The sequence below is a fragment of the Carex rostrata genome, chromosome 9 (genome assembly GCF_964058835.1).
Source record: "Carex rostrata chromosome 9, lpCarRost1.2, whole genome shotgun sequence".
NCBI lineage: Eukaryota > Viridiplantae > Streptophyta > Magnoliopsida > Poales > Cyperaceae > Carex > Carex rostrata.
This window is the reverse complement of record NC_135926.1, coordinates 12,196,166-12,224,116: the sequence shown is the minus strand read 5'-3', so window position 1 is coordinate 12,224,116 and position 27,951 is coordinate 12,196,166. Positions and strand designations below refer to the sequence as shown.

Here is a 27,951-nt window from a genome sequence, read left to right as displayed (position 1 = left end):
TGACAATTGGACTTCAAGAATATGATTTCACTTATACAAGTATTAATAATTATATTTATTCCACAAAAGAAAACCACTCTCAATATGTTACTGTACCACAAGGGAAAAAAAGCCTCCATGCTGTCACTTGCAAGGGACGAGAAATTAACATGTCCTCAGTAGTCCAGACCAAAAAAAAAAAACGATCAAAAACATGCTACGCCATGAAATTAACAAGATCAACAAGTGTCAGGATCAACCAGCCTACGACCAGCCAAAAACGAAGTCAAGGATGTAGACCAGGAGAAGAGATAACGGGTAGAGGAGGTAGGCAACAAAGCAGGTCCATAGAGAGAATGTTGTGCGGAAGCTGGTGAAGAGGGCCATAATGACGCATACAAGTAGAATGATCAGCACTTCTGACGTGAAATCCCATGTGAGATCTCTGGCGTAGACCAGTGCCAGGAATACTGCCAGGCATAACGTGTTGTTCATTGTTACGCCTCCATATACCTACACACATAATAATAGAAGTTATTATTTGCTAAAGCAGAATGCGTAGTATAGAATGTTTGTTTTTAAGCAAAACAAAGTCCATATTGAATATTTAATAATGATCCTGTCTAACTTTTTCTACAAAAGATAATCCTTTTTTTTTCCGAAGTACCCCTCCAGGGATCAGTTAGGTATTTTTCCTCTGTGCGCCTTTTCTAGGATTCTACAGTATATAGTCTTATTTCTACTTTCTCACACTTAACTTGCTTTCCTTTCAGAGTAGAGAATTTGCCCGATAACAAATCTCCAAGTTTTGTTCTTTAGAAAATCTGTAGTCATTAGTTTCAGTTTTTTCCTCATATTTCTCCCAAAGGGCAAAAGAGTCAGTCAAAAGGCATTAGCAGTAGTTACTATCAATGCCGATCTATTTCTCAAAAAAATATGTTGCTCAAAGCTTTCAAAGAAGGGTCATTATAAACATTCAAGATGTGACTACAAGAAAAGAAAAAAAAGATGAGGTAAGATAAGATGAATTAGATACCTCAGAGAAGGTAAGGGAAGAGGTGCGCTGCTTCTTGCGGCTGGCAAAGATAAGGGCAGAGACGGCCTCACTGGAGTTGGTGGCAAGGGGCATGAAAATGAAGGAGATGAAGAAGGATGGGATGGAGGTTGCCAGGGAGAAGTTGTCGACAGCATCTACAAGTGGGTCGGCGAAGGCAGCTGCCATTACAGTCCCAAGCACCAACAGCAGCACCGCCTTTGTGATCATCAAGGTTGGGTTCTCCACACTCTCTACAACCTCGTCACTTCCCTCTGCCAGCTGCTTGTGCTCTGCCTCTGTTTTCTGTTGATCATACATTCATTCATTCAGATTGATCAAACACTTTGATAGAAAAAAGGGTTTTCTGTCTGTAAACTGAGGTTTTAGTGTACACACACACAAAAAAAAAAAAAAAAAAAAAAAAGCAGGTATAACCATAAACTGCAAAAGAAGTTAATATTTTAGAGCAAGGAAAAAGTCCATTGCTAGAAATACTCAAAACAAGGCCCTGCCTTTAGTCTTTGTCAGTAGTAACATTTTGGATCTGGAACAATATTACAGCACTGACATTTGTAGCTAACATGATATGCGTGTTTTTAGCAACATTTTAGTCCTTGTGACCATTATAATTTGATGTGTTAGATAGGATCACTTTAAATAACGCATCAACTAACTAATTTGTTGGTTTTAACCACATTGGTATCATAATTAAATAATTTTGTTCATGACTAATAGCAACTTCTTTTCTGAACTTATCCGAAAAATAAAGTTAAAAGTACGGTGAATGTGAACAATTTCTATAATTTGTTGAAGGAAATCATTTGCATATCTTGTTTCCAGACATCATTATGGTTGAACAAAATTGACTAACCGAATGAAATTCATGGATGAACTTGGAGGAGTTAGCGCCTGACTTGGGGACTCTACGCTTGGCTTCTACGAGATACTTGCAAATACCTCCAGTAAACTCATCAACATTGAGCTCATTGTCACCTGAACTATCAAAATCATCAATCACCTTATCCACAGCTTCATCAAGCGCCTCGTCACTGTCAAGGTCCAACTCCTTTAAGCTCATTCCAATTATAAAGGCTCGCAATTCATTTCGAGATAATAACCCATTTAGGTCTAGATCAATCTTTCTGAACAATCTGTAAAAAAATATATAAAGATGATTAATCATAAAGGCTTTTCTTTGTTTCATTACAGAACCTGAACAAAAATTCATACAAACTGAAAGGTGGAGGGAGAAATACAAGGACTACAATACAGGTGGTGGCAGCATAAAAAGCAAGTCAGTAGATAATTTGATACACAAGCAGTACCAGTGATAAATTTTGTATGCATTGTATTTTTTTTTGTATTAGTTCTAAAATATTTCTTGGTTGAGCATCTATTCTGAGTCTCTGATTAGAAGTTACTGGTAAGTAGAGAAATTTATTTGCAGTTATTTATTTTTTCTCTTACTTATGAATGACAGCAATATTAGGTTCCCCATTCTCGTTAAGCAAGCGACCAATTGCTTCCATCTGAGCATGTTTTAAAATTCCAGATATAACATGCTTGTGTTTTGCATAAGCCAGTCTTCTCTTTTGAATCGATGGTTGAAACACCTACATTTAAATAGGGGAAAAAAAAATAGGCCACAAAATATTCCACTTAGCTCAAAAGAAAGAGGCTCATTATAAGAACTCTATAAACTAAAACCCAGTATCTATATTCCCTTGAGGATTTCATTTAAATTTTAACTGAGAAAAAACTATTCCTCATTAGAAGTAAGTACTAGGTAATAATTTTGTTAACAATCATCAGGAGCTATCTTATCATTACACCACTCTAATGGTGATTAAATTATTATTGGCATCAAATAAGAGAAGATGAAATTTAACAGTATAAAATAGGAACAAAAGGACAAAGGAAAGTACCTGATAGAGGCAGTAAGCAATAACAAGAAGAACAGACAAAATAAGGGCAAGCAAGATACCAAGGGTCTGATCCATCTGGGGAAATACTTTTGGAATCTGAACAACAATGAAGGGAAGGATAGATATTCCCATAATTTTTGCTGCATCACTCGTTTGCATATCTGTTGTAACTCCTGACCCTGTATAATAAAAAACATACATCCAGTTGTTTCTCAGGAGCTAGCATGGAAGGGATTACTAACATATGTACAGTATACTTTGATTATAGTTGCATGTTTGGCTGGTATGTGCAGGCCAAACCAGCTTGGTACAATAAAAAGAGGGCATAATTTGCACAACCCTCAATATTGTCCATTCTGTCGAAACTGCAACCTAAACGTAATTGAAACTTAGTTAAAATTTAAAAACCATCACTTAAACTGTCATCACATAAAAGAATATTAATAACAACCAAAACCGAGGAATACAGAAAACCAACCCAACCCATAGCCATACCTATCCATTAGCTAAATTCGAGATGATCGAACCAGATGCCCAGAAACTGCCCCGATGTTAACAAACAGTACAAATTAAGCCCCCCATAAAAAAGGAACAAGAAACTCATAAACCGCACCTCCAAATCAAACATGAAGGATAAATACCATAAATGAACCAATACCGAAACTGGGTATGACCATTAGACCTAGAATGTTTTAAATCCTAAAATGACCTGAACTCCCAAAGGCCCTCTCCATGTAACCCAAAACCACAACCCTCTGACGTAAAAGCCTGTAAATTGTAATTAACTCAAAACAGAAAATGTTTTGAAATCAGACTGACCAAACCCAAACCCAGACGATTTACTTATTTTCCACTTCTAGTATCCCATGATACCAATTAGACCGGGCATGGTAATAATGGCGTCCCACTGTACTATATCATTAGTATGAAAATCCTGGTTTAAAATTTAAACAATGTGTTGAAAAAGAGAGTGAAATTTACCGAAAAGATTAAAGCCCTTGGTATCTTGCATGTCAAGCGAAGTATTACGGTCACCAAGGTCACATTTTCCAACAACGATACAAGAACCCCAAAGTAGGGTTATGAGCATGACTGTGGACCCCGCGAGCAGTCCCATCCCTATCAGCACCTGGCTCTGCGCTGTTTCTTTGCTCCCAGATAGACCAGACACTGAAATCACAACAAATTACTCAATTGGAAAAATGAAGTAATAAGTTGGACAGATGAATTGAATTGGTTTTTAACTCCACAACAAAGATTGCTGGTACCTAAAAACTTGATAGATCCAAATCATTCTTTCCTGGCAAGTATGAAAGAACACCTCAAGTATACAATAACTGAATTACTACTTATTTGACTGATCAACAAATCGGTCGATTGACAATGCTAAAATTTTCAATTTGTGCAATAATGTGGCTTACCCCAAGCTGCATAAACAACAGGATGAGAAAAGAAGCATACCCAGAATAAGCATAGCATCAGGTAATGCTCCGAGAATTGGCAGAAACAGCCCTCCAACAATTCCAGGTCCCATAATTTCCAGTAGCAATTCACTTCCAGACGAGAGAAAAGTTGCAGCTTTAAACATCAAAAACCCATACGCTATGATGAGAAACAAATTTCCAAGACCAGTGGTCGTGCAAGGGAGGAATCCGTACGTCTGCTCGCAAGACTCCTCAGGGGCCCGTATAAAGCCACGTGGAAGGCGTATGATCGACGCGGTCAATTCTCCATTACCGTCCAATCCATCGGAGACCAGCCGGGAAAGAAGGCGCGCGTGCGAGGTCCCACCTAAGGCGAGAAGTAGCGTGAATACAACGAGAGTGGAGAAGAGAGAAGCCGAGCATCGCCTAGTGCGCGCCATTGATGGTGAGAGAAGATTCGTGGGGGGGCAGAGAGAGAGAGAGAGAAGAAATGAATTGAAGCCAGGGTAGAAGGTGAAACAACGAATATTTGTTTGATTTTGTTATAAAAGGATCGGTCTGCTGGTATTTTGTCTTCAAAAGAAGAGACTTTTCATATCTAGTCCGTCTGATTTAATTTTAACGTTTGAGATCGGCTGGAGATTTAAATCCCGAACGGATGTAGATATGTTTGTCTAGATCATATCCGTCTAATCTAAATCAGACGGCACAAATACATAACTAGAATTCATACTCTTGTGGAGGAGATAACAGCGAATACGAACCGGGAGCATCGTCGACATGAATTCGTATTCTCTGAGATATCTCATATTTTGCGTGACTTTTTGGAGAATCTCAACCGTTTAAATACATTCTACACGAATCTCAAAGCTCAAATAATAGGGCCCCTGCGCTATCCCCGAATAGGCACCGGACACGTCGGTCAGGCAACATATGAGATATCTCAGAGGATACGCTCTCCGTCGACATCGAGCTGAGGTCTTTTTTCGGAAAGGTCCTTTCTAGATTTAGTGTTTAATAATTACTTCGCATACAGTGGATTCTACAATTAATTACTTGAGAGAATGACAACCATGTCCGTTTTTTAATGTTTGACAATTTCTATACTTACCTTTCTAATGCATCCATCTACAAATATTCCTAGACTTATGCATATTATTTAAAAACCATAGAGTGAATTATTAGTTTCTGAATGTTCTAACTTAACCGTAATTATTCAGAGTTGAAGGGCAACTTGAAAATTGTGTGCGGCAGTCGGCAGGAGATTGGGAGACAGAGAGAGAGAGAGAGAGAGAGAGAGAGAGAGAGAGAGAGAGAGAGAGGCCAGGTGATCGTCCCAATCGATATCAACAAGTCAAACGTGTGATGGTGCGATCATTGGGTTCTACCGTTGGATGACACGTATATTGTATTGACACGGGGCAATTGGAGCAAAGGTGCTCATATTAACACTAAACTTTCTGTTACCATGAATATAATATTAGAGAAAGGAAAGGTGCTGATATTAACACGGGGCAATATTGGAGCAAACGTGCTGTGATCATACGTGTTCGCCTTCATTTCGCCCCCTGTTGGTTGTTGCTCTTTCTCATTTGCAGTATATCTGTTGGAAACCGAAATTTTTATTAATAGAAAAAAATATTAATTAAATATCGAGATTAGAGGAAGCTTTTGAATTTTTTTCAGAAATAGAGAAAACGGGATAGGAAATCACGGCCACTGGGCGTTATGCTTTATCCCGACTATAGTTAGTGCTTAATTATCCTCCACTAAGCTCTAACTGGTGAACCGGGAAAAAAACAAAAAAAAAAAACCCAGTCCGTTATGGCTTGAAACGGACAGTGTCCGTGATGGGACGCTACGGCCAGGAAATAAACAGCGAAAAAAAATAAAAACCAAATCTGTCCGTGATGCGTAGTACCGGACGGAGAAAAAAAAAAGGGGGGGGGGGGGGGGGGGGGGCATGATGGGCCATCACGGACAAGGGACAACTACGAAGATATCCATCACAGCCTTGTTTTTAATTGTTTTCTCTGGCCGTTATGGCGCATCACGGACATAGACCGGTATGGTGCATCACGGACATATGCCGTTTTACCCCATAACGGACAGGTTTTTTTTTCGGTTTTTTGTCCGTCCGGTTCAGTTATTAATTAACGGTTTAGTTAGTTTACCCCATAAGCAGCTCACTATGGCCGGGATAAAGCATAACGGCCAGTAGCCGTGATTTCCCATCCCGTTTTCCATATTTCTGAAAAAAATTCAAAAGCTTCCCCTAATCTCGATATTTAATTAATATTTTTCCTATTAATAAAAATTTCGGCCGTCGGACGTGGTTCATTTTCCTTCTTTTTAATTGAATAGAATAATGGATTCAAGTGCTCAGCAGATCTACAGCTGTAACGGTTTTGGTATTTGATTCAGTATGACAGATCGTTTGTGGCAATCGAACTATAAATGATTGTGAGGTATGAATATAAATGATGCAATGAAAGGTGACATACTGTAACAACAGCGGCCATTTTTATTAATAACCCAAAAAAAAAAAAAATTACAAAAGTAACCCCAAAATCTGAGTTTTTCCAAATATAACCAAACTGCCAGGCATGCTGGCGGTCCAGTTCCATACCAGACCGCCAGGAACCTGGGCGGTCCAGTAGGGACCAGACCGCCAGCGTTCTGGGCGGTCCGCCTTTTTTTTTTTATTTTTTTATTTTAGAGATCTGATTTTTTTTCTTAATATTTTCATTTGTGAAGTTTTAGTTTTTTTTGCTTAGAGTATTTGCCAAAAAATAAAACATTTGATATATTTATAAGTGATGTCGTAACTCTTTATAACTTTAAATTGATTTGTCAGTTGGATATCACGAGTCTAAAGATAACACTAATTAAGGACTTGGTCTTGATTCACAACTTTTTTTTAAGAGAATAATTGGATTATTCACTAGTGGAGAACTTGGAATTAGTGTCGGCTGTTTATGGGTATTAGTGTCGGACATTAGGCGACACTAATCGGGCTGATACTAATACTTTGTAAATAGCCGACACTAATGTTTTTTTTTTTTTAAATAAATTTCAAAAATTCACTATAAATCATAGAAAATTCTAAAAATGAAAATTTTTGTTCTGGAATGCTCATATATTTTTGCTGAACTATATATAAAACAAAGATATCAAATAATTCATCATAATTTACAAATAACACTCACTAAATAAAATATCATCCAAATTGCTCATTTATTGTTATCATACAAACCCTAAAACAGAAAATACATAAAAGATACATAAAAGACCCTAAATAAAATATCATACAAACCCTAAAACAGAAAATACATAAAAGATACATAAAAAACCCTAAAAACTCTAAAATTATAAAGACTATACCAAAAGTCCATGAAGGAAGACTCGGATCGCGAATCTGAGCCCGCAAAATGGCGAAACAAATCATAGATTGGTTTCTGATCCGGTTTTGGGCTGTGGAGTTCCTGTCAAAATTTCAGCCTGATCCGACGGACGGATCAAAAGTTACGCCCCTTTTCGTGAAGCATGCGCAGGACCATATTGCATCACATCTTCTGGTATTTGCCTAGAAGAAGCGGCTAGGTTTGAGAAGATCAGATCGGAGAGAAGCGTGAAGCGAAGTGAAGGCTATGTTTTAAACCCTAGGCGTGCGTTTGAAAGAGGTGCGCGGGACTTAAAATGAAATTTTTTTAGCTTTAGTGTCGGCTGTTTATAAATAGGCGACACTAATAACTGAGAATTTTTTTTAGCTTTAGTGTCGGTTGTTTATAGATAATTCTTGAATAATCTCTTAGACTTTTAACTAAACAAAATACCGATCGTTGTCAGAGCTTTGAAATTCTGATGCTTCTGATGCGACGGTGCCAGTGTGCCACCCGGGCAAAATCAACAAGCTGTCAGAGCTTGAAATTTTTTGAATCAAGGCCAAGTCCTTAATTAGTGTTATCTTTAGACTCGTGATATCCAACTGACAAATCAATTGAAAGTTATAAAGAGTTACGACATCACTTATAAATATATCAAATGTTTTATTTTTTGGCAAATACTCTAAGCAAAAAAAACTAAAACTTCACAAATGAAAATATTAAGAAAAAAATCAGATCTCTAAATAAAAAAAATAAAAAGCGGACCGCCCAGAACGCTGGCGGTCTGGTCCCTACTGGACTACCCAGGTTCCTGGCGGTCTGGTATGGAACTGGACCGCCAGCATGCCTGGCGGTTTGGTTATATTTGGAAAAACTCAGATTTTGGGGTTACTTTTGTAAAAAACTTTTTTTTTTGGGTTATTAATAAAAATGGCCGTAACAACAGCATATTGTATGAATATAAATGTGCAAAGATCTTACTTTTTGTTGGTACTAGAAAATTCTGATCATCCAAAAATAAATTTTAGAATTAAAAGTTTATTAGTCTTAAATGTCATCCAAACTGTTTAAATTTTTGTTAACAGTTATACGAAGATAAAATCTGTTGTTTTCTCTTCTTCTTCCTTTTTCTCAAAATCTAAGCCGTTGAAAATATTTAAACTATTGACGGAAAAAAAAAAAACAAATTCCTGATTTTCTTGATAAAAAGCTGCTAGACACTAGTGACCCAAGCAACAGATTCAAATCATGATATGATTTTTGGAATAGTGTTTTACACTTTTACTTTTTTAAAATCATTCAAAAATATACGTAGGGCCACTAGGCTTAAATATGCTCATGAATGATATAATAAAAAGTAAAAACACGCTTTATATCAGAAAAAAAAAAAAAAAAAATCTGAAACAGAGATCCAGACTCCATCCAATTCATCCTGTTTGAAATGTCTTTCTTTGCGAGGATCCATTCAATTAGTTCCATTGAATTAATATTATACTAATATGAAAAAGAGTAAATCTGGTCCTTTAAAGATATCATCAATTTGTTATTTAGATCCTTAAAATTTTAATAATATTATTGATCTTTAAAATTGAAAATTAGTATCAAATTAGACCTACATTTTCATTGAATAAGAAATATATTCTTTGATTTATCTAGCTTTATTTTTTAGAACTAATATTAGTGAGAGCTGACATAATTATCTGTCATTAAATATCAATTAAATTGATACTAGCATTAATGTTCATCTCATCATAAACTAACTAAAAAATAATATTTACATAAATCTTACTATAAATATCATTATGGCATGTACGTGAATCTTCATCAAGTTTTTGCCGTTGATAATGATAAGATACATTAATTTGTTGCAAATAAAAAAAAACTTTAAGGACCAACATAGTAAATGTATGATACTTTAAAGAATATTTGTGTAATTTACTTTGTGAAAAATCTGTAGATCTCTTTTCTATTCTCAAAGTCAACACAATATTAAGATATAATTCCTATATCTATTAATTTTCTCTCTAGATGGAGACAAGCCCTTATTTATTTATTTATTTATTTCACCGGTGGATAGGTCTTCTCTCTCTTCTTTATTTCTAAATCCTCACAACAAAGGTCGTTTCATACAGTAATGAAACAGGTGGTACACTGCATATAACACTTTTTTTTTCAAAGAAGAACAAATCAAATACATCTTTAACTTTTCACACATCAGATGTAATATTTACACTTGCCGAGATGGTATCATGGAATGCTGTAAATCATATATGCAAGAATTTGTTTTGAGTAAAAATAATATATCAGGAGCAATGTTGTAAATAAAGGTATGTATTTGTTGGACAGATAAGATATTATTAAGCAATTAATTAATTAGCATACAATTGATTAATCAAATTTTTGAAGATAATTTTACAGTTTTATTAATATTATGTGCATATAATTATAATTTATTAAAAATATTAATTTAACTTATTAAGTTATCAATAAATTTATTTTAACTTACTTTTTTTATTAGTTAATAAAGTTTTATGAAAATTTTGTTTAGAAAAGATAGACAAACAAAATATAGTGCATATAACAAATACATTCAAAAAAGAATAATAAAATAACTAATTAATAGACCGTATAAACAAAACAAAATATGATTAGTTGGATCGTTTAAATGGAAAACGGACGATTAATCAGACAAATTGACCAATTAGTCGATCTCATCTGCAAATATTTTCTAATAAATATATTCATGACGGTTTAGTAACCACTACTAACTAATTCGTTGATTGGTCAGACTAAATGACTGTTTTTTACAGCATTGACTGGGAGCTATTTGGTACTCTTATTTGGTGAAAAGTAATGTACAATATATAAAAGAATTATTTTTGATATAGTTATAAATGGAAACACTTTTTATGTGAAAGATAGTTCAAAATCTAAATAAAGAGGTTTTTATGAATATTAAATCAAAGTTAGTAGTTATATACTCCTATTTAAAATTTATAAAAGCATCATAGGGCTTACAGGCTGGTTAAATTTGACTGGAGTGATGCACATATAATAAACTCGGCCATTTTTATTAATATTTCTAAAAAAAAACTTAATTTTAAAAATGCCCCTGTGTGCAACTTTTTTTTAAATATGCCCTGACCGCCTGGACTTCGGGCGGCCCAAAAACCCTGTGAGGCGCCAGCCCCTGGGGTGCCCCATAAGGCAAGTGAGGCGCCAGCCCCCAGGGCACCCCATGGTGTTTTTTTTTTTTTTATATATATATATATCTTAGTATTTTGATTTGAAGAATTTTGTGAAGAAAAACGGATTAATCTGGACCGCACATCTTAATGGGTAATTTGACTAATCTAGACCGCTCGCAGGGGGCTGCTGCCCCCCTGCCACCCCTCGCATACTCCTAGAATCAGGCCCACATACATAACATTAAGAACTTGGCATTTATTATGGTTTTTATAATATATGTATAATATATATATAATATATACATACACACATACACACATACATATACATATACATAAAAAATAAAATAAGTTTGAGGGATTAGAGATTGAGTGCGTATTTACATCCCACCACGATCCAAAGGAATCATCCCATCCATGAAATGATATATTTTTATATGTTTCCCAACTTTTTTTTTTCTTTTTTTCTTTTGCTGAAAACCGTAGGCAGATATGTTTCCCAATTGCATAGGCCGGATGAAGGTTCTGAAAATCCTATGGATATATAGATCTCGCCACTAAACAAGCTAACTAATGATTGCTTGGATATGCTGCTTCCTGCAGGAAAATCCTACGAAGGTTTAGGGAATTTTTTATTCATAGTAATTATAAAAAAAGATATACGGAAACAGATAGAGTATCTCGTTTTCAACTAATATAGTAAGATTGTCAGTACGGATCACGATTCACATTTTATGGATCTGAGGTAATGTCCACGATTCATAGGGGTGCAAACGAATTGGATACAGATCGGATAGTGATAAAATCATATCTGTATCTATTTTTATTTTCCGGATACGGATACGGATCGGATATTAGACGGATACGGATTGGATATTAACCGGATACGGATACGGATATCCGTTTTTTATAATAGTGAATGACATAATTTTTTTCAAAATACATATTAAATTATATAATATATATCTATTATTTGAATACGGATAATTAAAATTCAAAACCGTATCCGTATCCGTATCCGCACGGATATTCGGATATCGGATATCCGTATTAAATTTTCGGATACGGAGTCGGATACAGTCGGGTAATATCCAACCCGTTTGCACCCCTAACGATTCATCTTTTTTTTTAAACTTAGACTGCACTACAGTTTTAAACCGTTTTACACAAAAAAAAAAGGATGGTTCATGGACATTGCCTCAGATCCATAAAATGTGGATCGTGATCCGTGTTAACAATCTTAATATATTGGTTGAAAACGAGGTAATCTACCTCTCTTTTTTATAATTACTATGAATAAAAAATCTCCGAAGATTTACGGTACTGGGTCCCACATATCAGTGACCTACTGTTTGTCACTGGCCGTATAGTATCTGGGCTTTCAATTAATTGTCAATGCATCTGATTTCCTTGTCAACACGTCACACGTCACATGGTTGAACGTTTATTTTCTACCCATGAGGCCATGAACTTGGTAATGTTAAGAGCGGTTGCACCGAATACAATTTTTTATTCCGAAAACAAATTTTTAAATAAACGGATGAAGTAACCCTTCTTTTGCTTGAGGTCCCTCCCAGCAGCAGCGCACGTGATCGATGAACAATATCTTATACTAGGATGTAGAATTTCAAAATTTTGAGTTACAATTTAGGTCTTTGAATTAAATTTTTTTTTTTTTTTTAATTTAGGATTTCTAGCTTAGGCTTGTACATTTTGCTGGTGCCATTAACACTGCTCTTAGTATATTCACACAGCCAATTATCCTTTGATGTAACGGATGTATACAATTACATCAAACCTGTTTTGTTCATCGCACCTCCGCTGATTTCATTAGTATATGGAATAAATTGCTTTCCATTTTAATGAGATCAATTTTACACTGGAAACATTACAGAAGTGAGCAAATCAATCATTTCTGCGCCAGAATCACTTTGCAGTTTGCAACATCAGAATGACAAATCTCCTCTTTTTTTTTCTGATGCATGGTAGATCTAGTATATCTTACATGCACAATTTAAATAAGAAATATAAAAGATGTGGAAAAATAGAAAATCTAACTTATACTGAGAAGTACATCTAAATTTCTAGAGGACTACATTTGTCAGAAGAGAGCAGGGTTGGGCTTTCTAAGCTGATAAAAATGTGGAGCCGCCTCGATAAGCCAGGCAGGGTCTATCGCTATTACATTTCGTGCATATTGCTTGTCGGTCAAAACCAGAGAATGGTAAACAACCCACTTGGGGTTTACTCTGCATGGTAGTACAGAACAGGTCATGAGATTGTATTGCCAAACTAAGACATAGGCATTGACTACAGCATACTAGTTAACCTAACTCTGACAAGTTAGTGTGCTGGTGAGTCAAAGATTCATTCCTTATAAAATGTGGTCAGGATATCAGGTTCACATCAGCGAGTTCTCATCCAAACCAACCAGTTAACTATCAATGAAAAACTTTGCTGAAATAAGGGACACAAGTTTCCAGCTAACAAAAAAAAAGGCATGTATTCAAAACCACTCGAGGTTTTGTATTATTATGATTTTTTTTTTTTAATTTTGGAATATTGGCATCTGACTTGCGATCAAGTAAAATGTCAGATTGGATCCAGATTGGGTTTCCAACTCTTGGTTGGTCAGGTCAGATCTCACCATTCTTATCTTTTAATAAAAAAATTCACAACCAGACATGCCATGTGGACCATTAACTACCCAGGAAGTATTGGAGAACAGTACAATACCTGAAGAGAACAGAAGAAGGATGTATGTAGACTTCTTGAGAGCTCCTTAGTGTTTTGTACATGCCATTGGGGCTATACTCCTACAAATCCACAAAATTATAATAACTAATTTAATATTGTTGTTAAAATAAGTGAATATCTGACAGAAATGATGGAAATGTTCTCACCTCTAATTGGCATGCATGAGCAAAGAATCCAGAAATTATCGCCTTTCTTAGCATCTGAAAAAGTATTTGATCGATTATGTGCATACTTCCCAATAGAATTGACCATTTTCTTGTAAATTTTTGGTAGCATGGATACCAAAAACAGACTTTTTATGTGTTTTGGCCATCTGACACTTGGAGTACAATGGCCACAAATTACACAACCAGACACCAAAATCCCCTCAAAACAAACAGAAAACCACAAACTTAAGAGATAAGGATGGTAAGTACTTTCAAATCTCCTTCACATGACTTTAAAGTCAAGCCAAGCCGTTTCAACAACCTAACAAGCTGCTCTCTTATGTCAATAGCCTTCTTCTGCAAAATAAATATACCAAAAAATATCTTATGTTAACAAAAAGTATTAATTAGTTAAAGAGGAGGGTTCAAATGCACCCAAATTTTTGTGCACCCAAATGCACCCTATCTTTCAAATTTTTTTTCTCCGTTTTCAAAGTCCGAATAGTCAATCCGAACCGTTAGAGGAGATCTATATATTAAGATGTGCTTGGAGACCAAATTTTACATTTTTTTGGAATTTTTTTACTATTTATTAAGCCACTTTGAAAATCACTTTAAAAGGCCCTTGAAATATGGAGCAATTCCCAATGTACAGTCAGTTGAGTTTAGAATGTATGGATAATTCAAGTCTCTGAGGTTACCAAGTTGTATTGTCCTGGTCCACTATTAGAAATAAAGATGGGAATATCATATGCTTTGAATAAATTGTTTCCTCCAAAATAATAGGATATAGTGCATATAGCAGAATTTGAAATTATATTTAAATAAATCTTCCCAAAGACCTAAATGAAACAGCATTCAAAATCTGAGGATAAAATTGGTAAATTTAAGAAGTTTAAAAGACCATAATAAACAATATGTTAAAAAACCATGACAAAAAGTGATACAAACTCGAATGAGAATCCTTATTTTTTTTAGAAAAAATGCATTAAGAAAATGAAAACACATGATGCAATGCCCCAATGATTTTTCTATTAAAGCACATGCACACCATGGCTTGGTAGTTTATGAAGTTACGGTAACACCATTGTGAAGATTTGCCTGATTGCAAGAATCCTTTGTAGACATTTAGGTATGCCACGTGATCACCCTGCACAGAGACGAAAGATCATTAAAGGTCATCGAGGTGTCATTTGAGGACTACTTAATTGCACCTTTGAGGATGAAATGCACAATTGGAGTTCATTGAGGTTCAATGGGACTTCTTAATTAACAAATTAGGGGCACTGGTACACTTTGGAGAAGTTAGTACAGGTGAATATTTTTTTTTCTGCAAAAGCAGCATGAGATTTTCTAAATAATAATAACTAAAGAACACTTCTCTTTTTTTCCGTATCTTAAATGGATAAGCATTCAGAAGCACATTCTAATTCCACAAGAAATGAAAAATAGTACTCTTGAGTGCTTTTTCCATAACAAAAAGATAAATTATGATGATTATATGTGACATTGCACAGTCCAAAGTCTTCTTGTACAATAGCATTAAAGAAAGTGTACATATTATGCAACATTCTTAAGAAAGAGTAAGATATCAAAAAGACAAAATAACAAACCTCAGCAACAGCGAAACGAAGCTTAGCTTCATCAAATTCCTTGTGCACTCCCCTTGTAGCCACCCAGATAGACTTGGACACAAGAATAATAAACAAATTACAAAGAGTAAAATAGGAAGATTTTCACATGGATACCTACTGAACCTCAATTTATCATGTTGAAAAATAAGGAGCACAAGAACCCTATACAAAGATGGAATCTGCACCCCCAGTATCATATTTCTTGAAGAAATACCCAATGTATATCCCTCTTCTTTGGGCAGACAGTTCTTAAGATCAACCATCCTATACAAGCTGCATAGTGTCTGCAGGAGCTTTGATTAGCTATAAAAGCCAGCTCATCCGAGTTGTTCCCAGTTTGAGCTGAGTATAATCTGAGTCACCAAAGTCTGACATAAATAAGTCGAATACCTTATTCTATGAAGTTAGCCAGCCTTTTGAGCATATAAGTGATTTTTGTTGTTTATCAAATAGTCGACACAAATACAGTTTCTTGTTTGTGCTTGTATATGCAAAACTCTTATTAAAAAGTTTAAATATGCGATCATCTTCTCAGTAAGGATGAGATTAGTGTGCAGTGTGCACCTAACATAATTTAAAAATATCTACTGTATCCCATATTTACTAAGAAAAAAAAAATGTTTAAGAAACTAGCTTTATTTTCCGAGTCAGCCATCCTATTAGAGTCTGCTGACTACTGAGCCCCATGAGGGGCATTTCCAAACCTGCTGTAGTGGAAGATAGACAGGAGGGGCAGTTTAAAAACCCTGAGAAGAATACAATGGCTTTGTGCGGGCAGATTTTTTTTTTTAAGTTTTGCAAAGGTATGTCGCAGCTTCACATTTATTTATATTTAATGAAAAAAGATGGAGGGAAAAAGATACCTGAACAGACAGCATAGCGGCTATGATCACAATCTCCTCTGAGCAGCCCAATTCACACGACGATAGAAGCATTTTTGATACCATAGGATCCTACAAACATTGATAATTAACCTTTATTAAACCCTTCATACATAAGCAACGTCAATTTCATGAAACCGCCTCTTGAAAAATAGTTGTATTATCGCTTAGTAAACTCAGTCGCACGACCGACTTAAAGACGGTGATATGTCAAAATTAAAAATAGATTGACATTTCCATTTAAATCATTAATTGAGTGATGCTGAATATAACGTCCAACATTACATATTCACTGTGTTAGGATGACAATAGACAGGCAAATATACCAAACAAAAATTGCTATGTTCTCAGGGTACCAGTTACCTAAATGCCCCTAATGTAACCAAATTAATCACAATAACAGCAGTTACATATCAATTTGACTGTTTGGAATTAGATTAAGATCAAAACCAAGCTTCAGTTATAAGTTGTTTTGAAATTCAACAATTTTTGCACTACTGTCAATCAAACAACAAAAACAAGCACAGGAAAAAAAAAACAATATGGGTGGAGAATTATGGTTAAAAAGTAGTCAAATAGCACCAATATACAGGATCTAGTCCCTGGTAGTACGATCACTCTTCTGTTTCATTAATTGAACCTGCACAATTGGAGAAAAAGGAAGAAATAGTACCAGGGGTAACTCAGCAACTTGAAAGCCTAGTGGTGAGGTAAGCTTTGCATCTTCATCAAGTATCCCCAGGGAGTACAAAACCTCCAATGCACGCACCATTGCCTCAGTTGAAGGAGATGACAGCCAATCAAATCCCAGTATATTGTCTATTCCTAGTGCCTTCATCTGACACCATTTGAATTATGATATTAACTTAAGTCAGCCAATCTGTAGTAGCATTTGGGCATCTGAAAGCTATTTTCTTATTTTTTTTTCCTTTTAAATTGTGTTATTGATGCAGTCTCAAGCTCAGAATAAACCTCTAACTAATGAGTAACACATAGATGTGAATTAATTTAAATTGGAATAATGAGCAATGCAACTCCATCATAGAGAATTTTCAGCCAGTCTGGTGCTGAAAAATTGAAACTATTAAGTCTTTACTAGCTTCAATACTGGTCATAGGATAGGACCAAGATGTTACTGAATCTCCATTATAAAATTACACATGGCAAGCCTAAATTTATGTTAATTTGTAACTAAAAAGTACTTCATTTAGGCAGAAAAAATATTTCTTGTAAATCATGACAACCATAAGTATATTCTAAATATAAGGGAAACAAAAATAATTTAGAGGAATACCTGAATGATACAGGAGACAAGGTTTGACCTTTGTATTTCTGGAATACCCTCTGATGGCATATCCTTTAGATAATACTCCTCAGTATAAAGCCTATTTTAGACATAATTGAGAAATTATCATTGCACGAGTAATAAAATAAACAAGAATAGAGAGAAAAGTTATGGGCTAAACATCAGAACTGAGAAATTATCATCGCACGAGTAATAAAATAAAGTATAGAGCAAAAGGTTAAGGGATAATAAAATGGAAACAAACAAAATTAGTAAAAAAAAATATTCTCATTTTTATAATAAAATTAACATTTTTCTTGTTATTAATATTAAAATAACAGATCTAATATCACCTTCAATTTTCGTAGAATTTTATTGAACATATTTTATATATCTATCTGAAAGGACAAGGACCAATTCAGCCAGTATTTGACCTGTCAACTGTTTATTTCATTGGTTTTTTCTCTTCCTCTTTTGGTTTATCTTGGCTTCATCAAAGTTAATCATGATTAAAGTCCACTAGGATTACATAATGAGGTCTGGCCAGGACACAATTGCACAAATGGCTCGTATTGAAATTAGCTTCTGAGATTTAGTGTACCAGCACGCAAATATGTTCAGGTCAGAATCAGTACCAGCACAAAATAGAAAAATGAAACTCTTTCTGCATAGTATTAATTTGCTACCTAAAACACTTGCCAGGTCGAAGTCTGCCGGCTCGACCAGCTCTTTGCCTAGCAGAAGCCTTAGATATGGGTGCCGTTACCAAGCTCTCTATATCAGAGATCTAGTAGGTAGGAACAGAATAAGGTAAGTAACAAAAAGCATCGATATATATATAATTAACACAACTTTTCAAAGCACCAATACTTAGGAAGAGTTCAAATTACCGGATTGTAGAATTTCTGCTTTGAGAAACCACTATCAACAACATACACCACTCCCTACAATTAGAAGGAAAAAAGAAGACAACATGCCAAAAAAGATTCTATTACTGAAGTTTTAAAAGCCAGTACAATAAAGGTACTACACCAGTATAACCTGTAGGAAGAAGAAACCCACGGATATGTAACTGACATAGACCATTTGATTGTTTCAGTTGGGAATTCAATTAATGATACGAGGCTTACTCCCAACTGATTAAATGTACTTAGTCTTGTGTTTTTACCGCAAAATAAAATTAAACAGAGAACAATCATACACAAGTAAGAACATAGTTACCTCCAAAGTCAAGGAGGTCTCAGCAATGTTAGTCGATATGACAACTTTCCTCTTTCCCCTAGGTGTAGGAGCAAAAATAAGATCCTGAAACAATAAGAGGTACTGTAATATTAAGCATGCATCTTCAATGCAAATAATAAAAAATTAAAGTCCTTCAACAATTCTCAAGTATATTCCTTACTTGGTCACCACGAGGAAGGCCAGAGTATAAAGGCAAGACCAATAAATCTGCAAATAAATGTCATCGTTTATTTGAAGCCCATAAATATTAGTATATACAGACTAACAGCAGTAGGATTTTAACAATACCAAAAACTGACCAACTGTTCTGCATGGAAATTAAAAGATGGAAAGCTTGAGTAGATGTGATACAAGAAAAATTGCAAACTAACTGCAAGAGACGAATGCCTCATTGGGCATCCAACACCCAAGTTAAATGGATTAATTGCAAACAACTCCCAACCACCAAAGCTATGGCTAAATAAAGCACAAAGCTATGCCTTTTTCACTTTTGAGTATAATCGTCATGTTTTTCCCTAATTTCAGTGGCATCAGAGCCAAACATCCAAATTGATGAAGTTATATTATGGTTCAATTTGCCTGAAGAAAATGTTATTCACTAGGCTGGAAGGATATAATTGTCAGCATTGAACAAACAATATCTTTTTCACTCATGCAGTCCTAACAGTTGGGTGTTGATTGAAACATCTTAAAATATGTACTAGGTGTTAGTAGCAGAAAGAGAAATGTCAGGTACTAGCTGCTCAGAATAAAATATTAGTTGTCATTTGCATTGATGAGATGCATGTTAAAAAATACAATTTGGAAGTAGATAAGGTGAGTAAATACCAGATGAACGACTGCGGGAATAATTATATTCATCAGTAAGCATCTTCACTGCAGCCTCGATGTCATCTTGCCCGGTCAGAAATACTAGAACATCTCCAGGTCCCTCCTAGTTGTATCAATAACATCTGATATTAATTCCTCATTTCTCCCCGCTTTTACCCAGCTTGTTTTTCTTGACATTGTAAATTTTGAGAGAGATTTGTTTCCTTTTTAAGGGTAAGAGCACACTTTCCACACTTTCCACACTTCCATTTAAGAAAAAAAGGAAAAGTATGGTTTCAAGAACAAAACTTAGCTTTCTGCTCAAACATGCATAATAAGTAAAGCACTAATACTCGTTTAAAAAAAGGAGTATGTCATTAATGATGAAGATGAGTGAGGTAGTTTACTTTGTCATGAATAGAAATCACGGTTTCAACCGAAGCTTGTAAATAGTCAGACACAGGCTCCTCCACATAATGAATCTCCACAGTATACCCTTTACCCTGTATCGTAACAAAAACTATTACAACTGGTTCTATTTTTTACTACTAACTGTGATACAGAGGGGCGGATTTAAGAAGTACATGGAGCTCAACTGACCCCCAATTTAAGAGAACATGTCAATGTTAATATGCACACTTTCTTCACATTTAGTTATAAATTGCCAATAATCTCCCAAATGACTCCCATTCCCTTATAAAAGAATTTACTATTTAACCCCATAAGCAACCAAGTAAAAAATTGACAGTTAACGTAGTATCACAAATTGCTTGACCCCAATACCAAAAAGATCCTGGTAATGGAGAAGGTGAACAGGGGAGTACTGTGTCCAATAATATGTGACAGATGGATAACTAAGAAATCAAATGATAATTAACAGTTGCAATAGGTGATTATCCAACTGTCGTACATCTGAGCAAGTATAACACTGTAGAGGGCATTGAATTAGAAAAGATTGTCAAACATCTAAGTATAATACTGTAGAGGATATTGAATTAAGAAAGAGGACTAAATATTCTAACCATAAACTACTTTTGCATAAATTATATCCCAAAATCATTAGTTCTTGAAATCTTATCAACTTAAACTAAACACAATGAAAACCATAAATATTGTGACTTACTGAACATCTCATTTTTTTAACAAGAACTAAGGTGATCATTATCCAAAATAATAGGATCTTTATTGTTACTCTAGCCTTCACTTTCTTCGAAAATTTAAACATACTGAAAAATCTACATGTTTCCATAAGATATTTAAACTATGCATTTGTTAAAGAAATGAATTTTCAAAGCACAAATTCAAAAATTCGTTCTACTGAAGCACCATCAGACCGAATTTAATGTGATAATTTCTCTATATCAAACATGTAGCACTCATTACATTGAGGCATCTACATGTTCAAATACATTATTGTGGCTTACATATGGTTTTGCTTTCTTGGGTAAATATTACTAGCCCCATTTCACTTGAGCAAGGTAACTTTAGAATGTGAATAATGAATACATGTTCCTGTAGTTATATTGTACTGTTACACAATACCCTAGTATATCTTAAACTACTAAAGAGAGCACAAAAAAAGGAAGAAAAGAGCATACTTCGACAGAAAGTATGGCAGGTTCTTGATTTGGCGCAGCATCTATTGCATCATTTCTGAGATTCTTCCTTCTGCATCAATATAGAGACAGAATGAGCAAGGCATAGTAGTGTCTGACTTGAATTTGATTTAAACCCCGTGAATTTGGAAGTAGTAAGAAAACCAGTTGTTGGCAAAGACAATTACAATTTTGGATATAGGACAAGTACCTAATATGGAAAAAAGAGGCCATGGATTTGGCCTCAATTGTTGCAGATGAAATTACAAGCCGCAAGTCAGGCCTCCGACGCTGAATCTACCAAATAAAAAGCAAGCAATATGCATTTTTTTGTAGAGCATATATATAAGTAGACAAAATGGAAAGTGAAAAAAGATACCTCTAGCTCCTTTTCTTTCTTTTCAATTCACGAAGTAAATGTTTAACTACAAAATATTTTTTGTAAGGTTTATACAACTAATTGCATTGATAAAAGAGAAGTGTGTAAAATCAATTACAAACCTTCTTCAAGAGGCCAAGTAAAATGTCAGTTGATAATGATCTTTCATGAGCCTCATCCACCATAATTACACTAGCATAACAAAAACAAAAGAAATTAAAAAAATCACAGGACTTGGCCCAATGGTTTGAAAGGAGAAACATTGCATTAAATTAAGCACCACGTGAGGTAACTTGGAGTTATATGCCATCTTAACAGAACAAATACACTTTTCAAAAAGAAGAAAAATTGTTAAAATTTGCATCAATATACCCTCAGTTGGTCTCACTTTGTCCACCCCAATAACCCAAATTTTGAATGATCTGGTCTTCAAACCTTATAGAGGTATAATACCCATTAGGTCATATCAGTTATTACTTATTACTAGCATCAAAATCTAACTTTGCAATTCACATGTCTCAAGTACTGGTCCACAGCTTAATTCAAAATAATAATAATAGCAATTACGTATTGGTCTACAGTTGCACAGCACTACTTTTGACAGAAAAGCAAGGAAGCTTTTTATAGGCAAAATGAAAAGGAAAGTATACTAAAAGCTACATAGGCTTCTATTAATCAAATAATACAACACAACAGCAATATAGCTATCACATAATCATTTATTCCCATCCTTTTTAAAAGAAATAAAGAGCATTATATACCTATATTTTGTCAGAAGAGGGTCATCCATCATTTCCCTGATCAATACTCCATCTGTCAGAAATTTGATCATGGTTAAACCCTGCCACAGAAAATGCGCACAACAATCAATACAATTAATATGAAATAAAGATGCTTGAATGATGTGAAATTTCCACAAGGCACTTCAATTCGTACCCATAAAACCTCAATTAACACAAATACACCTGCAGAAAAATCATCTGTGTCCCCGCAAGACACAAGACAAAGCCTTGTTTATATAGATTTAAATAACCATTTCTCATATTGCAAGGCCATACAAAAAGTAAGAAACTCTCATTCCACCAAACTGAAAGGGTGCTGCCAAAAGTAAGAAATTCTTACTGGATTTGTTTGATCTTCAAAACGAATTGTATATCCAACTTCTTCTCCAAGCTTGACACCCATTTCCTCAGCCACTCTTGATGCAACTGACTATTTGAAACAACAATTAGAATACAAACAATCTTTTGCAGTAAAAAAGAAATAAAAAAGAAACAACTGTGTATCAAGGTAAGTACTTGTACAAATCATGAACCAATTTAGTTTTCAAGATATGAGAACCAGAAGAGATACCAGAGTTTTTATAACTTTTACTCTCAAATGTAACTACCTACTACCTAGACATAAATAAGCTAAGAAGAAAAGAGAGACAAACTAAAAGATTGATACCTGAACAGCCAGTCGCCTAGGCTGAGTACAAGCTATAACTCGACCACCCTCTGCCCATCCTGCCTCCTTCAGATACTAGCATATAAGGAAAAAAAAATAGAAATATTGGTATCGAACAGAATAGTAATGTTTGTGAGCATAGGTATACCAATAATAATCATTTCAATTTCAACAAATTACAAGTACTGTTATCAGTTCAGTATATGAGTTGTTCCAGTGCATTAAAGTTCAAACCTCCAATAAAAATGCAAGAGTAGCACCTCATTGAATACAAATATATGCAAATTCTAGCTAGCTGTTTGCTTTGAGGAAGCCTCTTTGATTGGTTTCTAAAACTTCCATTCAGGTATAAAGAGAAACGCATCTAACCAGGGATGCCCACAAGGTATTCGACGAAAAGCCACAGAGAACAAACCTGGGGAATTTGAGTGGTTTTGCCACTCCCAGTCTCCCCAACAATTATAGAAGTAGCATGGTTCTCAACCAAGTAGAGGATGGCTTCGCGGTACTTGTACACAGGCAGCCTCTGTCTCAGCCTCTCCAACCTTTTGCAAAGAGAAATTAACTTGAGCGTTCTTTTTGGGTTCAATGAAGAAATCAAAAGAAACTGATAAAGAGAAATGGAGATGGAAATTAAAATAAAGTACTGAGAAGAGGAAGATGAAGAGGTGGGGTTGGAAACGAAGAGCACGCCGCCTTCTTCATCGTCTACGAGGAGAGGCGTCGGCCGCTCCGACCCCGGTTTCCAGTACTTGGACATTAAAACCTTTTTACTAGAGATTCCAGAAGTTGGTTCCAAGGCTCCAAGCTTTTATTATGTTTATTAATTTATTAACTTGTGTCTTTTTCCCGAAACATGATAAGTTAGTTTCTAAAATATTTAATTTTGAATTAAAACAAAATCAAATACAGAAACTCGATTGCAACAGCTGCAAACCTGTAAATACATCCGATTTTTCTATTGATAGAAAAAACAAAAACAAAATATTGATAATGGGGTAAAATTTAATGAAATTTTGAAATATAGAAAGAACATCATAGTTTATAACGTCCAGGATAGTGGTTTGCAAACGGGCTGGGCTGACCGGGCAAAACCCATAGTGGGCGACAGGTAGAACAGGCACGGGTACACAGGTACAACGGGCACGGGTTCACGGGTTTTTTTTTCAAACTCGTTTCAAACTCGTGTCCGTCTCGGGTTCGGGGGCAGGGAGGTCCGGGTTCACGGATAGGCCGGTCCGGTCTGGGTTTTTTTTCCTTTTTTTTTCTTTTTTTTTTGCTGGTTTTAGGTGCTGAGTTGCATCCAAAGGTTCAAACAATCCAGAATTCAATATGTACTCATTTAATTTGTTAAAAAAATGTTTTCGTCCCAATTTCGAATCGAAGGTTCGTAAAATATTACAATGCGTACGAATATTATTACGTGTTTATAATTCGACTTTTAAAATCTGAATAGTTCAATATCAAATAGTATATATATATATATATAGAGGAGGGATCGGATGACACCCTTTTTTGGTGACATCGGATAACATCTTGCATTTTCAAAGTTTTTAAAGTCCAAACGGTCGATCCAAACCGTTCAACTTGATGGATATGTTAAAATGTGCTTGTAGATCAAATTTTATATTTTTTAGAATTTGTTTACTATTTATTAAGTATTTAACAAAATCGCTATATTCAGACCGTTGAATTTTTGTACCCATATTAATAAATAGTAAAAAAATTCAAAAAAATATAAAATTTGATCTGCAAACACATTTTAACATATCCATCAAGTTGAACGGTTTGGATCGACCGTTTGGACTTCGAAAATGCACGGTGTCATCCGATGTCACCAAAAAAGGGTGTCATCTGATCCCTCCTCATATATATATATATATATATATATACATAAAATTATCAAGTCACATCTTTATAATTTCTAAATAAATAAAATTTGTAACTAATATATAAAAAAATTTCGTGCGAAAATTTGTATATTTATTGGGCTAAGTACAAATCTATTTATTTATTTCTTTACACAAGTCATTTTATTTTATTTTCAAATTCTCATTCTAATTATATAGTTTCATAATTTCTTTATATCTCGAAATTTTTAGTTTACATTTTAAATTGATAATATATTTTCTAAACGTTCTTTTAAATTTATAATATATTTTTTAAACGTTCATTTATTTTTAATAGGTTAAATAAAATATAAATAAAAAATATCTTAAATCAATCACTTTAAAACAATAAAATATAAATCAAAAATTTCTTAAATCAGTTACTTTAAAAATAATTATGAATTATTTTAAAACAATAGATTAAAAAATAAAAGTTACCCTCCTCTTTTATTTCGAGCTTGGGATCGGCTATGTAAAATAACATATGCGGAGTTATAACTATTTTTTTGTTAGTAATTCTTCTTTAAAATGAATAATTTAAAAACTAATTGAAATGTTTAGAAATTATAATTTTAAAAATAACCATAAAGATTAAAAGATGTTAGAAATTTATACCGACACTACCTATCTAGAAGTTTGAATTCAAATACCATTGTTCACTCTCTTCCGCACCGTCTGAATCCGAATTAGCCTCGGCCGTGGCTCGGTACCGCTTTCTTTAGTGTCGACTTCGGATGATGATGCATGTTGATCTCGATGTTGCTTGTGATTTTCAGCATCAATCCAATCTTTCAAGCACACAAGTCTCTCAAAAACATGTGCACCCAACTTACTACGTTTATCGGAGAGGATCCTGTTTGTTGAACTAAACAACTTTCGGAAGGGACGGTTGACACGGGCCATCATCGTCAGCGTTGGATAGGCCCTTGCATTCCTCTTCCACCACGCGCATGATTTCAACGTGTTCACTTTCGTTGAGCATCGACATATAGCTCAATAACTCATTTGTGGATGTGTGTGGTTTGCTCTCCGACTGAAAATCTGCTAACAATCCACCACTGCTAGTGCTCCTGGAAGTGGAACTATTAAAAAATAAAAAAATTTAGTGGACAAATAATGTAGATATTATAAATAATAAAGATTAAAAACACATGTATATTTATATTCTTACCTAGCGGCGGCACGGAACGAAGACGGGTTTTGGTTGTCACTCATTCTTGAGTTGTATAAGTTAAACATCTCATCGAATTTCGAATTCACGTATGCCTCCATCCCTATTTTGTCTAAATGTAAATTCTCTTTGTACGTTTCAAGTATTCTGATCGTGTAATACTTCTTGTATGCCGGGTTGAGGCAGCTTGCGATAGTGGCCAGGAGGGGTACATCTTCCCAATATTTTAGAAATTTTTGTTTCATGGTATCTACGATCGGCGTGAGAGATTTATTGTAGGTTTTAGCTTGTTCCAATTCACGATACACCTTGGAGATGCTATAGAGATGTTTGAGCAACTCAAATAACGTCGGTGAGTACGAGCAGGATAGTTGGACGGTTGCTGTAAAAAAGGTTCCTAGGAAATTTCTAAGCCTTTCTAGTTGCTCCCATTCCCCATTGGTGGGTTCCAATGCCATTCCCTCGGGGGTGGAGTTTCTTAAAAACTCCCCTATGACAGCTGAGTAAGGAAGGCATCGGTTCAAAAACCTATAGGTAGTTCTGTTATCACATTATTAGACCTATCATTTCGACTTGTTTCCATACGAAAATCTATGTTTTGAACCAACAAAGGGTGCCTTTTACATTGAACATCCATAGAATGTGGTACTGCTAAGTTTTGGTTCTTACTTTGCAGGAATCAGGCGAAATTGGGCAAAATCAGGCAATTGGCAGACTTCAGGAAGTTCTGATGCGAGTCGCATTCATCTGGTGCGAGTCGCATCCAAGCCCAAAGCGACCTGCGATGCGACCCTCACTGCTCTCTCTTGAAGACCGTCTGATGCGAGTCGCATAAACTGTTGCCGCCCAGTTCAAATTAAATCTGACAAGCCCAAAGTCAACTCTGTTGCCTATATAAGGAGGTCCTATGCCAGAATTCGGGGAGCTTTTTCCCCCTTTAGATTCGAGTACACTTAGAGAGCAGAGATCAAGAGAGAAGAAGGAGATTGGAGCTTGATTGAAGAAGAGGAGAAGAAGGGAAGATTTCAAGATCATCTCCAATCCACCTTGGATCTTCGAGCTTCATTATGATCTGCCTATTCTATCTCTCTTTTATGCTTTCTTTTGCTATGCTTGAGTAGATCTCTAGTTCTTAGGGTTAGGATGTAGTCTCTAAACCTTGTCTTTGAGTTGCATGATGATTCGATCTAAGTTTGAACTTGTGTGATTGTTGTTTGAGTATTCATTGTTTGCTTGATTGTGATTTCTTGATTGATTCTTGATTGTCTACTGTTAGATGTCTATAGCATCTCTTCTAGTAATTTGGCCTTGATGTATCTTGTAATTGTGATTGAGCATTTGAGGTAGATCTAAGATCAATAGTAGCCGAGAGGTGAAATTTCTATTATCGAAAGGTTGTAGATACTTCTAGTTAACCAGACAATCAATTTAGGTTAGATACCAGTAGGCGAGAGCCACAGGTTGAAGCCTCGCACAAGAAATCAACTTAGATACGAACACATGTCAGCTCTGCTCGAGGGCCATGCGACCCGCATCAGAGATGATGCGAGTCGCATCATACGGGTCGCATCAGAGATGATGCGAGTCGCATCATACGGGTCGCATCAGAGATGATGCGAGTCGCATGATAGGTCCAGAGAAGGCAAAGTTTGGGATGAAACCTGAAACCCTAGGAACGCCTTTTATCATTGTTCAAAACCAAAACTTTTAATTGCTTTCATTTACTGTTAATTGAATTGACACCCGAAATTAGGAAATTGAAACGAATTCAAACC

At 35.1% G+C, this 27,951-nt stretch overlaps 2 protein-coding genes across 3 annotated transcripts; both read right to left on the bottom strand.

Moving 5' to 3' along the window:
• Positions 1-12: 12 nt before the first annotated feature.
• LOC144559347 (sodium/calcium exchanger NCL1-like) lies at positions 13-4,879 on the bottom strand. Its single transcript, XM_078308364.1, has 7 exons — positions 4,402-4,879; positions 3,922-4,110; positions 2,941-3,119; positions 2,483-2,628; positions 1,887-2,166; positions 1,016-1,318; positions 13-492 (listed from the first exon to the last, which is right to left on the bottom strand). The coding sequence occupies exons 1-7, from the start codon at positions 4,802-4,804 to the stop codon at positions 244-246; spliced, it is 1,749 nt and encodes a 582-aa protein (XP_078164490.1). The 5' UTR covers positions 4,805-4,879; the 3' UTR covers positions 13-243.
• A 7,849-nt stretch (positions 4,880-12,728) lies between these two features.
• LOC144559165 (RNA helicase family protein) lies at positions 12,729-23,933 on the bottom strand. Of its 2 annotated transcripts, XM_078308146.1 has the most exons (23): positions 23,764-23,933; positions 23,532-23,661; positions 23,117-23,191; positions 22,790-22,879; positions 22,429-22,508; positions 21,790-21,859; positions 21,500-21,585; positions 21,292-21,361; positions 20,101-20,196; positions 19,712-19,817; positions 19,044-19,090; positions 18,863-18,946; positions 18,532-18,585; positions 18,328-18,428; positions 17,651-17,741; positions 17,030-17,194; positions 16,339-16,428; positions 15,455-15,526; positions 14,893-14,991; positions 14,112-14,198; positions 13,842-13,895; positions 13,675-13,754; positions 12,729-13,187 (listed from the first exon to the last, which is right to left on the bottom strand). In XM_078308146.1, exons 1-23 carry the CDS (start codon positions 23,874-23,876, stop codon positions 13,040-13,042), a joined length of 2,088 nt encoding a protein of 695 aa, XP_078164272.1. In that variant the 5' UTR covers positions 23,877-23,933; the 3' UTR covers positions 12,729-13,039. The 2 variants fall into 2 exon arrangements, with proteins under 2 accessions (XP_078164272.1, XP_078164273.1); XM_078308147.1 differs by lacking the exons at positions 23,532-23,661; positions 23,764-23,933 and having other exon boundaries at positions 22,790-22,875; positions 23,117-23,151.
• Positions 23,934-27,951: the final 4,018 nt, after the last annotated feature.

Excerpts from the sequence above, each read along its gene's own strand:
- LOC144559347 (XM_078308364.1), bottom strand. The coding sequence starts at position 4,804 with ATGGCGCGCACTAGGCGATGCTCGGCTTCTCTCTTCTCCACTCTCGTT. Across the intron at positions 2,167-2,482 it reads AATATTGCTGTCATTCATAA|ATTGTTCAGAAAGATTGATC; the intron begins GTAAGAGAAAAA and ends ATTTTTTTACAG. Across the intron at positions 1,319-1,886 it reads TCATCCATGAATTTCATTCG|AAAACAGAGGCAGAGCACAA; the intron begins GTTAGTCAATTT and ends TATGATCAACAG.
- LOC144559165 (XM_078308146.1), bottom strand. The coding sequence starts at position 23,876 with ATGTCCAAGTACTGGAAACCGGGGTCGGAGCGGCCGACGCCTCTCCTC. Across the intron at positions 21,860-22,428 it reads CCTCTTCTGACAAAATATAG|TGTAATTATGGTGGATGAGG; the intron begins GTATATAATGCT and ends TTGTTATGCTAG. Across the intron at positions 21,362-21,499 it reads GCCTCTTTTTTCCATATTAG|AAGGAAGAATCTCAGAAATG; the intron begins GTACTTGTCCTA and ends ATATTGATGCAG.